The 15316-nt window shown below is 32.8% G+C and overlaps 1 protein-coding gene across 2 annotated transcripts; it reads right to left on the reverse strand.

Moving 5' to 3' along the window:
- Window positions 1–5904: 5904 nt before the first annotated feature.
- LOC127836351 (uncharacterized) lies at window positions 5905–15281 on the reverse strand. 2 transcript variants are annotated; one of them, XM_052362937.1, is made up of 5 exons: window positions 15136–15281; window positions 13726–14037; window positions 13354–13377; window positions 9663–9763; window positions 5905–6562 (listed from the first exon to the last, which is right to left on the reverse strand). In XM_052362937.1, exons 1-5 carry the CDS (start codon window positions 15212–15214, stop codon window positions 6521–6523), a joined length of 558 nt encoding a protein of 185 aa, XP_052218897.1. In that variant the 5' UTR covers window positions 15215–15281; the 3' UTR covers window positions 5905–6520. The 2 variants fall into 2 exon arrangements, with proteins under 2 accessions (XP_052218897.1, XP_052218898.1); XM_052362938.1 differs by lacking the exons at window positions 5905–6562; window positions 9663–9763 and adding an exon at window positions 12489–13175.
- Window positions 15282–15316: the final 35 nt, after the last annotated feature.

Raw genomic sequence — 15316 nt, forward strand, 5'->3', positions numbered from 1 at the left:
TTTCACATGTGTTTGACCATATTTCTGTATACTAATTAGTGTTAATCGTTTTATTATACGAATTAAATGTATAGTATGTATTTTTAAGTATTTCTCGTCTTTGGTCTGTAAATGTACGTCGTGTGACTACAATGGCTTGGAAAGTTCATGGCCTTGGTGTACGCAATCGCTAACGCTTGTGAACTGTGTAAAATTTTATCGGATTTATTGTTTGTCAAAGGTGTATTCCCGTTATTAAAAAGCACTTTAAAGACCGCGCCGAGAATCATCATCACTCCATTTTACTGTAAGCAATTATACAAACGAAAAAGTTAAATGCAAATGGTGAGCGATTAACTGCATTTGGCGAAAAAATTGCGAAAACAACACTCGTTTACACTTTTATGCGCCAATACTTTAATTTCCGTACATGTGTATTTAATCATTTCCGTTTTTAGAACTGATATCATACCCGTAGCAAGGGGGGGGGGGGGGGAGGGGGGATTGCGTTGGGTGCGTTCAACTTTTTTTGACGAGTAAACAATTTTTTTTTACTAAAAGTTGCACCCAACTTTATTCGACGTAAAAAACGGTTATTTATCTTTTCCTGGAATCCAGTGAGTCTTCGTTTTTAATAGTTTCAATAATGTTGCATTCAATAGGCCTTCGACAGGTCACCATACAATCAATTTCTCGATGAAGTCATTTCCAAGATAGCGCGTGATTTTTATTTACACTATTTTACCGTAGAATTGTTGAAATCAACAGAAGTTTTGACAGCAAAATGTCAAACGATCTAACAAGCCGGTTCTGACGAAGGTGGAAGGTAGGTGAGCTTGAATGGTTAACCAATAATTGATGTTGTATTAATTCGTAGATTACAAGTTAAATGATGATTGTCATATCAGTGTTTTCTAGTTTAATGAAAAAATGTACCATTTTCAAAAATATTTTTATTCATTTAATTAGAAAACAATATACTGTTTATCCACTGAGTCAACTTAAAACTGTCTTAAAGCTATGACAACTAAAATTGTAAATTAAAAATACCTTTGTTGAGTAACTCCCCCTTGATATAAATTTGCCATGCAAATAAGGTATACAGACACCAATGTCAATTGTTTTTTTCATAGATAATTTCACGACCATAAACATCTGAGTTTGGTAAGAATTTATGTGTATTTATTATTTGTTTGAATTTCACATGTTATGTTTTGTATGGTTGAAATATTAAGATATTTGTTCAAAGATAATTACAAGAAAAAAAACCTTGCAAAGTCATAAAGACTGTAGAACTTATTCATCACATAAATTACCCAATAGCAGTTCAAATAATTCAAAAATATTGTGTTATATTTGAAACCCTTATCTAAAACCTTCATTGAATTCAATATTCAAAAAAAGAGTGCTTTTTTAAATTGAGTAGTAATCGGATTGGTACTAGTAAGCGGACATTTTTCTTTCATTTTATTCTCTGTTAAATTTACTTGTTTCAAACAATTTTTAAACAAATAAATATTGTTTTCTGCCGATGAATTGCTTTGTCTGTCTTAAAGATCATATTTCATGCTTATTCTAAAAGTTGTGTGTGGTATATTTTTATAGGTGTTGTAAATCTACAGAACTACATCAGTACAGTATTGTGAAAGGCACACAGTCTTAAACACCGTATATAATAATGTATTTCCGTGACCTCCAAACCACCCGAGAAATTGACCCATTTCCAAATGTTTTGTCGGACAGAAGTGTGTCCATATAGTGATTTTCCATGTCGATCATTTTTAAGAGCTGAAACTCAATAACCAAGTCATTAAACGGTAGATAAACAGCACCTGTATGCACATTAAACATTTTGCAATCGGTTACATAGAGAATACTAGGTTAGCGTTGAATACAGAGAAGTTTATGTTGCGAAGCTTAGAACGCCGGGAGCGCGAGCCTTGGCGAGCGCTTTCGGTGTTCGAGCCGAGCAACATAAACTTCTCTGTATTCAACGCTAATCCTAGTATTGTATTTATCCCATTTGATTTTTTTTCAACGTGACAGTTAACATAACTAGATCTAATAACCTTAGCCTAGCAATAAGTTTAATTCATTCTTAAAAATCGCATAAAATCTATCGAATGTTACCATGCGTAGTGATATAAATGTATTTGTTCTGGTACGCAAAATAGTCTTAAAAAACTTAACACACAAACTGTAAAACTAGTAAAAATATCACCATATGCCTCGATTCAATTTTACGCAGCATGCGAATTGTAACACATTTCGACCGCGAAAAGAAGATTTTACTTTACTATAATTCGTTTTATTTTCGAAAGAAAATGATCAAAATCCAATATGGCGGCGATTGCTCCTCGAAAATATTATGTCGATGTCAACATAGATTCTACATGTACACTATCGACGAGTAAACAGACAATTGCAGCGACTGACACTTTATTTGACTTAATATGCAGGTCAATACGTTTTCCGACTTCGGACGACGAATTTAATGACGCGCAGAACGTGTTTTTTTTATAATGTTATGGGTATGCCGTGTGTGATCCAATGCATTAAACGCCCCCATGTTAAAATCCTTTCCCCGAGAACAGGGAACGACAAAAGTACAAACAAAAACCAAAACACGTTCGAACTAGCATCTTACCTTTAATAATCCTTTAAAATCCATCTAATAATCCATATAACTCAATAATTGGCGATTTTGCATCTCGGGTCTTTAATAATAATTTTAGCATAGTTAAATTAAGACCCTCATGCCATCCTTCACTATTTTCAAATGAATTTATGAACTCGATAAACTTTCTGATTCGTCACACGCTACGTCATGTACTCTATATACATAACTGCTGTTAAAATAAACCGGAGCAGTTTATCAAATAATAGCCGTTGGTAAACTCGGATGCATTTGCACATTTCTGCATACAAACATAATTATGTTTAAACTTGCACAATGTTATTTGTCTATGATAAATGCCCTTATTGTGTACAAGAAAATAATTTAATATATAAATACACAAAGAATGGAAAACATTCCATTACACAACAGATAAATCAGTGGATATACCCGTGTACAAAATGGGACGTTCTGAATTCCAGTGTGGTGCTATTTTTACCATCTTATACTTTACACAGCTCTATGATTAACGTGAATTAAATCGGAAAGCAAATATTGCAGATTATTTATGAATTGTGCGATATTTGTATGGCTTGTTGTACATTCTTAAATGTCAAAAGTATATGCATGGTTTATAAACAATGCACATTACACGAAATAAGGAAAATGTGATTAATTGACAATTCAAATACCGTATGTTGATATACAGTACATGTACATGTGCAATAAGTCGCGTTTATAATAAATCGTCATTTTTTGGGGAAAATGACGCAAAAAGTGTCATTTTATGACGCCATCAATCAGCTGATTCATTATACGGATGGCGAAAAATTATGTTATATGACTAGATTTTAAGGTTGAACGTCGTATAATTTTGAAGCTAAAGTTTTCTCGACTTTATTAATTATGAAAAATCATTCAGTGATAAAGTAAAAAGTAGTCCGTGCACGTGACAGGTATATCCCACAGTGTTGAAGACAGGCAAGTATATTCCACAACGTGTTATACCGTCAATGTCGCGGTGAAAATGGGATAAAATACCTATATTTATCGAACAAGTATGGTAAACATCATTTTATCGCGTCTTTCGATCCGCGAGTACAAAATCTAAACAGAAAATTATATTTTGAATTTGGGAAACCCTTTGATGACGTCAGAGATTGTGTAATGTGTAACAAAATACGATTGGCTGAATTTCATCAATTCCTTACCTTTTTACGGAGATCCTCGGGAAATTCCGCCAAACCAATAAAAAGACCCGCAGCAAATTTGTGCTTTATTGCATGACGTGAGAGGATTTCCGTACTTCCTTTTAAAAATTAATGCTCGTGGTTGTTTATTTACAAATCGGAGTCAAAAACACGTTTGATGGTATTTAAATTACTATAAAATGTATTGTTATCGATTTATTAATGTTTATTGAACGGGAAATAACCGTTTAAATGACGAACAGTGATGTAATCTTTGTGTTTCTGCGTTTGAAATGAAGTGTCCGGCCAATTTTTTTTCCGTGAGTTTCAACTTCTGCGGGCTGGTATCGAAATACTGCTGGATCAATCGTACTGATGTTAATTTTTCATGATATTTTTCGTATTAGATTTCGAAAACAATCGGTGTGTAGTTGATTCGTTAAAAATTGTTCGAGTTACTTGGTTTACAGTAAAGATGGTGTAGTTTTACGGCAAATGAAGTTGCACTACTTGTTTCTATTACATGTGTATTACATATATAAAAAAAAATAATAATACTATGGGCTTCCCTCCTGTGAACAAACATTGGTGTGTTTGTGTTATTCTTAATGACTGATAAACCGATTTATATTTACCATCGTTATTGCATCAGAGCAAACAAAGTATACACGTGTACATATACCGAAATAAAAAACAAGACACTAAATAAATGGACCTAGTGTTACAAGAAGGGAACCATCGTTTGCTTATCAGTTGTTTAAACGTAATCGTAAACTTATTTGTATAACTTTTTTATAATGAATTAAACAACAAAAATATTGGTCATAATACCATTAGTGGCATATTTCTTTGAAAGTAAAGGTAGATAACTGTAAAAAAGCTCATCGTTGATTTGAATGTTTACTCACATCATGTGAAATACATACGCCTTTTACTACTTGTGTTATAGTTGTGGATATTTGTTAGGCACATAAACAAATATCCGAGATTAAAGCTTAAGCGCTTTTTGTCGTTACACGAAAATGCTGACTTTGCATATAGTTCGTTTTTTGAGTGTTTAATGATCAAAAGCTGAACATCGTATAAAACGAATTATATTACCCAGGAGTGTGATGTTCTGGACCATTATATCAATCCAGTTCATCGTGATCGATTAAATATTTAAAAATTTAAACTCGCATAAATCACGCAACTTAGAAGTGACTGATTTAAACGTAGCCCATCCTTTCGGTTTATTAGTAATATCAGTTAAAACCGATTTAAACTCTGAAATATTTCTAAAATTTAAAAAAAAAAAATATTAACGAATTCCAGTTTATAGGATATGTAAATTGTGTGTTATTTCATACCATATGTTAAATGTTTTCACTTCAGTGAAAGTCATAGTAACTAAGTTATTTCGAGCGATACCGACACGTTTAAAAATTACGCATTGACAAATCTACAAATACTAGAAGGGTTTTCCCAACAGTGCACACGCATCGATAAAATATAATTACTTTTCGACTGCAAGGACAAACTTTATTTGCAATTCCATTAAACTCGTTCGGTACAAATATTTTTCGAGTAATATAGTTGGTTTCTCTTGTTTAAAGTAAAAGAGACTTGTTTACATATGTTCGCATTGAAAAAAATAAAATAAAATGTGTTTACAAACAAATCTATAATGTTTTCAATAGTATTAACTAAAATGAATTAACAAGATAAAAAGTTGAATAAAAAATAATGCCGTCCCCGGGATTCAAGCCTGGTCCACTGGAAGCAAAAGCTAATTTGCATTCTCTGCGCCACGCCGACTTTCGTGATATTTCACGAAACATAACCGCTATAATAGTAATATTTGAAGTATTTTCCAAATTATCGTTACAAACTATTTATTATTTTACCGATTATGAATGATGATTATCCGTTAACGAAATAATATTGTAAGCAGTGTTCTTAGTCAAGACTTTATTTCGCTTGTTTAGAAATAATTCACACATTCTTTTAAAAAAAATATAACACAATTATTTCGATTGGTAAAATCGCCATTTTACCAAACTGTGTAAAATGCGCTTAAAGGTATATTTGTTTATTAAAGAACAACTTTATTTAAAGAAGTATAATAACAAACAAATGTCGTTTTTTATAAGTTTATATTGATCTCAACATGTGTTTATATATTTCAGCATCATACCATATTGTATCTCTTAACCAATCATAATTATTTTGTTACAATCCAAGAAAAAATAAAACACACACAAAACACCCGCATGAAGGGGTCGCAATTTTGTTTTAGATGTAAAATATACATGGATTATATGTATGTGTAAAGTATTTTTAAGTGGCAAGGCGAACAAGGTGTATATTAAAGATCCACGACACAAGGTCATTTTTGAATAAGTTCAAATGGTCACTTTCAAGACATCAAATTTGGTCATGTTCAGACAAACAAATAAGAACAGATAAAAGAGGTTATCGAATATAGCACAAAACGTGATGTTAACACACACACACACACACACACACACACACACACACACACACACACACACACATACACACACACAAAGCGAGTTAAATTCCACTTCGCACACTGTGAAATAGTGTACGCTGCACGGAACATCCGCCCACTTCCCAGCAAACCAATTGGAGACTGCAATACAGTCTTCAACGCCGTATTTGTCGGGCTGATTTGTCCCAGAGTTTGTGTATGTCACTGTCGCGTTGTCGAGGACTCTGAACACTCGTTTTTCTACCTTGACGTGTATGCCCGAGCAGGATACAAAGGGATCAGCTGCGTAAAACATGCAATATAGCATTAAAGACTCCTGTAAATTATAATCCATTGTTTTCTATAATTATCTTGTAAACTTCTTAGTTTGGACCTAACCGAATTTTAATAATGAACGTTTTTCATTTTCAAAGAGTTTTCTGCTGACTAATATGCCTACCTTAGTTATATGGAATTATTCATTATTATGTAAAGGAAATACACAGGTAAGTATTAAATGATATTAAAATGGCATCATACACAAAATTGTCGATTGCATGGCGTTTAGTTGATAATATAAACTCATCGACACAAAATATTCGTCACATCTGAAATGACCGTTTGGATTAATGAAAACGTTCCGAATAAGTTAAAATACTTATTCATTGTTTTAAAGCATGTGAAATAGGATAGGATATTGGATGTCATTCCATTCAATATTTGAGAAAACTCGTTAAGTAAAATGCGCTTACATCATATTGTCAAAGGCTTAATATCTATCTTTTAACATGGTAATCTTATCATTGCATTTCAATAAAAATCAAATTAAATAACATAGATGCAAGAAGAGGTTAATCTGGCTGCCCATATATGCCCAGTTATATATATTTGATCTTTGAAAGAACACCTGTATACAAATACACAATGATGGTTTATTAGTTCTACGTTTTTAATGCGTGCATGCGGGGTGCAAATACAATGAATTTATTTTGCAAAAATAAATCCCACATGTCGTATTGCTTAGTTATTTTAAACAAATGGTATTCCATGTGGATAGGTTTCGGATATTGATGAAAGATTTACACTAACAGTATGCAAAAAACGTGCATAACGCTTTATTAAATTAAACCCGCAACTACAGTATTAGACCAATTTATATTCTAATATTATTAATATAGCGTGTTGAAAACCACAAAACAATATATAAAAAAATACACGAATGACTTTGCTCGTGATTACAAATTGCATTTTCTTACGTTTACGAGAATATTGATACTTTTCTTCGGGACAAACAGTATTTCTTAACTTTAAATATTTACACAAAATAATAATAAGACGTTCGAAGTTAGACCAACTTAACTAGCGTGTTGACATGTTTAGCAAAGTGTGCAGCTAATGATACTTTACTGCAGGTAAACCTCTGTAACCTTTGTAACAGATATATACGTATTTAAAACATGTTTTAACACAAGAAAATGAGCTTGGTCACAACTTTTCAGAGTAATATTTGCATCCGACATGTTTGACTTTTTTAACTGACAATTTTGGTATCACAGTGCAGATTTCAGCCATTACTTCCGGGTTCAAAATGCCATCAAAGGAATACTACACCAGCGCTTGTTTGATTGTAAATAAAAAACGTAACTACCACTTTCGTCAAATCAATAACAAGGTCATTACTCATCGGCTTGAACTATAAATGTATCGGATCATGACAAAAAACATGCTTTACATAGTTGTCGATATTTATAGCTTTATATTTTCATACAAGCGAAGATAAGGGAAAAAAGCTCGATGACATTTCGATATGTGTTTATTGCCGAAACTTCAGCATATCAAGTTGCGATAAACGGGCAGCAACTGTGATCCAACACCTTAACTATTAGCAAACCCATCGCTGGAGATCGTCTTAACTGTACCCGAACAAAATGACAAAGCAAAAAAATGTGGCTATTACAAATATTTATATTAATTATTTTGGATTTGAATCAATACACATGTACATATAATGTCAATTTAAAAATGTTAAGGAAACTTTTGCAGTAAGCATACGTATTTCAGATTGTTGTTTGTTTCGAAGTGGGACAAATTAACCACTTCATTGAATATAAAGATATCAAGCGTTATAATAATAATCTTTGTATTGGGTAAAATTGTGACGTGATTATCAAACTGTATATACGGCTTGAACAAAGTTGTTTGCTTTTCCTACCCCGACCAAACCTTTTTTGTGCCGATCCTAAACAGTTTTTTAGTATTCCAAAGTTAGCTTTCGATCATTTTTCTAAAGTCGATTCTGTTCACTAAATGGATTCAGTATAATATTGGTTCACCCAATTATACTCATGCGCAATAACTTTTAAGACATTTTGAATACAGGCTTGACATATTTCTGTTTTTGAATGCCTATTCTTATAAAAGTGGGGAATCATACGAACGGTTAACGATAACAAAGTTAAACCTACAAACCTATCCTATTTTATTTTAATGGCGACGTTAGTGGCAACAAATGACTTTTTTGCCTAAAATCATTCTCATTTGAGTAGTACTCTCCTCTTAAAAATGCTGTATCACACAAAACTGATTACAACCGTATAAATGTGTAATACGCAAGTAACTTAGGGTTTAAAACGTATAACTTTTTTTTAAATGAGTTCCATTTATTTTAACTTATTGTCGTGGAATACAAACAAACCTATGTAGATATAAAGCTAATAATTTGTCGGCTAAAACGATGCATATTTCTTTCAAAACATTAACGAGTGCATTGCATTAAATGTTTATATATTACATTATTACATTTAGAGTAATTTTATCTTAAAATCATAAAACAACATAAAACATTAACGTAATTCATCTACGCTAGTGTGCTAAATTCTAGAACTTAATCCATAAATTAATGCTGATATGTTTTAACAAATTTTCGACACTGACAACAGTGCGAGCTTCATTGGTCGATTACTGGAATGAAAAAGTATAACTTTTTCAATAATTGAAATATATTCACATACATTGTATTACAGGTTGTTTGTAACATTTTTACTTGAATACACAATAATGAAATTTTCATAACCATATAAGCAATTATGATGTGTTTAGTGTTTTGTATATAATTTTAATGTATATCTTAAAGCTAAATTACACATTCAAGTAATGATATATTTCGATAACACGCATACGCACACAAAGTTGCATCCAATATAATAAAAACACCCACATCGATTTCTTTTAAAACAGATTTATACTTGCAATTTGATTTGGTTGTGTTTTCTGTTTTTCTGAACGTTAAAACCTCGATTATCCTTATACTAATCAATATATTTTGACATAGTTTGATCTTTATATTAAGTTGACAAAAACAGATGTATAAATATGTTCCTAAACGTTTTAAAGATGAGCATACTTTTTTTTTCCGACAATAACACAGGATGCCAATCGTAACTGCAAATGCAACTTCAAAAATCACACCAACCGAGATGCCGACAACTGTCCCGACCGATAGACCTGAAATATTTAACAGTTAGATGTTAAAATAACGAGCGAAGCATTATCGAAGGTACATTTTACAAGTAAACAATGATCTTTACAGAACATAATATTATTAAAAGAACTGACAGCTTATGAAGACTTATAAATACGTTCATCGTATTGAATGTAAACATAAAGAATGTATAAATGCATAAATAAAGTAATGTCACGTGTCAGTATACATATAATAGAAAGCAAATCAATAAAACATAATATGTATGTGTGTGCATTTAATAAAATGTCTATTACTTTTCATTTACAAGGGTATTTATAACATAACTTTAATATAAATACAAACCAAAATAAAGAAAACAAATAATTCAAACAATATCAATAACTAAAAAGTGATACATATATTAATTTCAAGAGAAGTACAGAAAGCTATTAATTTCAATTACGTGGTATTGGTATGAGAATTTCGTATAGATAAGGCTTCCTTTACATATTTGCATAAATTTATTATTTCAAATTTACATGTTGATATCAAGAAACAATTGAACTGAACAGCAGATGTATTCAGTTATCTAACAAATACGTGTAGATCTAATGAATGTTTGTCGTAAAAAAAGGAAGCACGAGTAAACACAAATGAAATGGAATTCATCTTCAATGTCCCGTTGATTACAACAAAGACAATAACGTTCTCCACGAGGGATATAATTGCGTGAGTATCTTCCGGTCTGAATTCTCAAGGGTTGGGAAGAATACGTTAATATTACTAAGTATAAACGTAGACTCTTGGGCAATAAACCTTAGTAGTATTCATATTCGAGTGTAAGTTTTAATCGTCTATACATATGTAGAATAGTACTTCTATTCATATTTTCAAAGCAGTCCTGCTTTAAGATGTCGATAATTCTACATTTAATTCACAAATAAAAGCATGACTATTAGTTTAATTTGCAATTTCAACAAAATAGGAAAACCCGTTTTCGTTTATCATTTGCTTTATATTTGCAACCAAATATTTGCATCCTTTATAACATTCATTCAATGCGTGAATATACTCAGTTTGTTCAATAATATTTTACTGTTAAAAATGTTTAACAAATGTTTACATTTCTATATTTTGACCATTTAATGTTCATGTTTCATCTTGTCTTGTTTTACTTCTTTTGTTGTTTTTGAAGTGTTACATTGAGCCCCAAGAATTACAAAACAGGTAAAGGTGATACAAATTGTTTTGCAGCTATTCTGTTGAATTACCGAAAATGACCCTTTTATCAGCTTATAGCAATACAATTGAGGTTATGTCTTTATTTATTTAAGCCAGACAATGTGCTATTCTGTAAAGATTGTGACATAACCTCCCCTTTTCTTAGGCCGACAGTATAACGTAAGTATTCAGAATACGATGTACTCGACTTAACACAAGATTTTACATTATCATACATATTTTTAATTATTCTTAATAATTTACCGTATATACAGTTTTATACATTTTTAACCATTATGATAATGCACTACGATATATACTAGCAAAGACTTAAGAAAATCAACGTATACAACATATATTGTTTTGGTGTAATTAATGCTGAAGAACATACATCAATATATGAATAGCATAAACAGATGAACATCTCTTTCTAACTCAAAATTGTGCATCTGAAATTTTAGTATTATCTTCACAAAACAATGCGTTTCGTTGTGTGAAATGGTTGTAAACAACTTAGAAAAAACAACTAACAAAAGCGTTATTGTCTAAAATTACTAGCATCATCAACAGAGTTTTTTATTATACGGCAGGATGATAATTCTGTCTGTCCACTCATCGGGAAAATATCCAGAAACTTAAATGTCATTAAATCTATCCCACGAATGATCGGATAAAATATCAATACTTTCAAGAAAATATTGCTTTAAAATAAATTCGTTAACAGCCGCCTTATTACGTTTTAAGCGTTTAATTGCATTATTTTCTTCATCTACCGTTATCGGTTGATCTTGTTAGAGAAAGGTACAATGTTCATAGTTAAAATCATTATTTAACAACATTCTTCAGCTTCTGCATTCATTATACTTATAAAAAGTAGTGTTATTCATTTTTTTTAAATAATCCTTGAATTAAAACATCGCAAAGCGTTTTGGTATTTATTTCGTGCAATCACACACTCTTTATCGAACCAATCAGCGTGTTTTATACAAATCGAAACATAGAACGTGGATTTATTACTGTTTAAACGAGATTTTGAAATCAACGGATCCGCAACATTTCAGTTTGAATCAGTGATTTTTGGCCTGGGTCGTAGCCCTAAGGCCATAGCAATGATACAAATTTCTGAGGCAGTCAGAATTGGCTGGCTGCCAAAACCCACGAATGAATGACTTGCCAAAAGTCCGATTTGCACTTGGCGGTAATTCATGGGCAATCAAAGAAGTTCTTCGCAGATCTCAATAACCCGCCCTGTTAATACAGAACATCACTATATAACATGACCGTGTCATAAAACGTGTAAACAATATTATTGAAACAAAATTACTAGTTTTTATTATTGTTTACATATTCATGCGAGAATAAGTTCCTCACTTGACGGCCGAAAAAATAAGAGTGTCTACGGAGACAGTAAGAAGAATTTTATTCTAATACATTTTTTGAAGACATAACATTTGGTATTTATAAAAATATTTTAAGAAATTGTTATTTTATTTTGCGTTAATGAGACATTCAAGAAAAAAAAAATGAAAAAAAAACAACAACAAATATGAATTATCATTCTCGGAAATGTACGAAGTTACCGGAAATTATATTTCACTGCGCAGATCGAGCGCGAAAATCGAGCGCGAAAAGTTCTACGTGATACAACGTACACAATCTGTACACCGTTCTTTATCGGGGTAAAGGCCCAGTCTCACTTTGATGCCGGCGGAGCCCCTTTGCGTGATCCGGGATGAACCGGGGCTCTACCGGGATGAACCGGGGCTCCATCGGGGATGAACCGGGGAAAACCGGGGCTCCACCGGGAAAGTTTTAAAATGTTTAATTCCTGCGGAATGAACCGTGAGTCACCGGGAACGACCGGCAACGACCGGCGAGGCACCGAGAACAACCGGGACGGCACCGTAGCTCCACCGGGGCCCATACAGACCCCGGCAGAGTTACGGCAAAGCCCCGGTGAATGCCGTTAGAGTACCGGTATAGCTACGGTATATAAGAGAACAGGCGCTCTGCCGGAACGCCACCGGCATTCATCGGGGCATTCGCCGTGGCATTACCGGCGACGACCGGGGTAAAACCGGGGCATTGCCGTATCTCTTCCAAGGTCTGATGCCGTTATAGACACGGTGAGTGCCGGCGGTGTTACGGTATTCCGGGGCTCTGCCGGCTAACACCGGGGCTCAACCGGGGCACTACTGGCGACAACCGGGGCTATGCTATCTATAGTTTCTACTGGAATAAAAATATTTTTTCTCCATTAGACCTGATGATATTTTCGAACGCACTGAATTGTATTCGGTAGACAGTGGTTTTATAACGACGCCATACACTTTAATATAACTATTACATTATATTTTATGATTCAGATAGCATTAAAATAATTACATGAAAGCTTAAGACTGTGATTTACCTGACGAAGCCGCTGATGTTGTTTCTAAAATAAAATGTCAAATGCGTGCTTTGAAATCAAACGTTTTTTAATAGGTTGCATTTTACAAATATGACTGTATTAACATTAAAATTACAAACAGAAAACATACACGTTTATTAATTGTTGCGTCAGAATTAGCGCCTACTCTGAGCACAGCAAGCTTGATTCAACGTTTCCGCATACTAATATTTGCGCATACTAATACTTTATATGATAATCTTCATTTGATAACTTCTAGTAAACATGACAAAACATAAGTAATTCAAAACCGTTAGAATTTGAAAAATAAATTAACAGCGGAAAACTATTTTACAAATGAAACATACATGGATTCGTTTCATACAGTAATACCTGTTGTTAAGCAGATAGTTGTTTTATTTTTCTCATTTGTCTTGGAGCAGCTGTAAATGCCTGACAGCGTTTCAGTGAACTCTTTTATAGTGATTATGACGGAAATCAGGTCATCAGTAGAATTCATTTCGTAAACGCCTACGTTTTGTGGGTCTACTGAACAGGAAGACGTAGTTACCGCCGAGCACTGTCCTATGACGGTCTGGTTTTTGTTACATTGTATAAATTTGGGTTCCTGGACATCCCATGAGAAGCTCGTATTTAAATAAATATTTTGCTGTCCTAGTTTAGCAGTCTGTTGAATGCAGTCACCTGTATATAAAGGTATATAATATTATATTATACAAAAAGAAAATCTCACTTATATCAATGTGTTATTTCAGCTGGTCCTTTAGGTATTCAATGCGTTTGTTTTTTTTGGTAAGTTTAGTCTAAATAAACTTTGTTCGTACAAAACATATTTTTGGCTAGATGAATTATAGTTAACATCGACATAAAAGCGACAATTTGTCAAATATACTTTTTAAAATCAGTCGACATATACGCACACACGCACGAAAACACAACCGTCCTCGCACACCCACACTTCTCCGCCATCAATTCGAACAGTCACTTGCGAATGCACGCAAACGCTAACTCAAACCAGCAAGCATGCATACACATACACACGAACGAAAGTACTCACATACAAAGGTAAATGTGGACACATTCACTCGCGCCTTATCCACGGGGTAAACATACTGATAATGCAGTCAAACTGGTAAATATACAATAGTTTTCTACGACCATACGACCAAGGGTGATTTATCACAACAATTGATTATACAACTTACATGTTTAAAAATCTTAAACTTTGTTACTGGTAAAGCGAACATTTAAGGTTTAACCTATTTCAAGCTTGATACGTTCGCACATAAGAAATAATAAATAAATAAACCAGTATTGCAGTGATTTTTTTTACCTCATATTACTTTTGTTTTATTCAAATGATTATTGGTCTATTCAAAACATCAGCGCTAAATAAACTGCATCCGTTTCTGCTAATGAGTTCTCTAATAAATATTATTTTAAAGTATAACATAAAGTGTGACCAGCAGCTTGAATTTGTCAGTTATATTGAATAAAATGGTAAAATGAGCGTAGATTGTATAAGTTAAGAAGTTGCAGCTTTTACTTCCGCATTTTACCTGAGTTAGTTTTGTTGAACTATTCCAGAGCAAATCAGACAACCATATGCATAACACAAAGTGTGTCGACAGACAAAATTCGGTATTGCGTTCAAAAGAAAACTACTACAACTACTACAACTGCTACAACTACTGAAACTTCTACTTATTCTTATACTAGTTCTATATATTGTGATGAGAAAATTGATGAAAATAAAAATCTATTAACTCTATAAAACTTTACCTGAACCTTTATCCAAAAAAATAATGAAACAAATTAATAGCATCTTAGTGTTTGGTCTACCAATCTTCACATTATGCATATATACGTGGTTAAGAGAGCCCGTCTATGAAACAAATGCAAACTTATGTGGTTGGTTTATGATCATGGTAAACTAAATATCGAGATAAGACACTTCAAATAA

The sequence above is a fragment of the Dreissena polymorpha genome, chromosome 6 (assembly GCF_020536995.1).
Source record: "Dreissena polymorpha isolate Duluth1 chromosome 6, UMN_Dpol_1.0, whole genome shotgun sequence".
Taxonomy (NCBI): Eukaryota; Metazoa; Mollusca; class Bivalvia; order Myida; family Dreissenidae; genus Dreissena; species Dreissena polymorpha.

What these genes read in the sequence shown, in the direction of transcription:
- LOC127836351 (XM_052362937.1), bottom strand. Translation starts at nt 15,214, where the DNA reads ATGCATAATGTGAAGATTGGTAGACCAAACACTAAGATGCTATTAATT. An exon ending in AACTATCTGCTTAACAACAG is followed by an intron (nt 13,378 to 13,725) that starts GTATTACTGTAT and finishes ATTTTATTTTAG; the next exon opens with AAACAACATCAGCGGCTTCG. An exon ending in AACATCAGCGGCTTCGTCAG is followed by an intron (nt 9,764 to 13,353) that starts GTAAATCACAGT and finishes TAAATATTTCAG; the next exon opens with GTCTATCGGTCGGGACAGTT.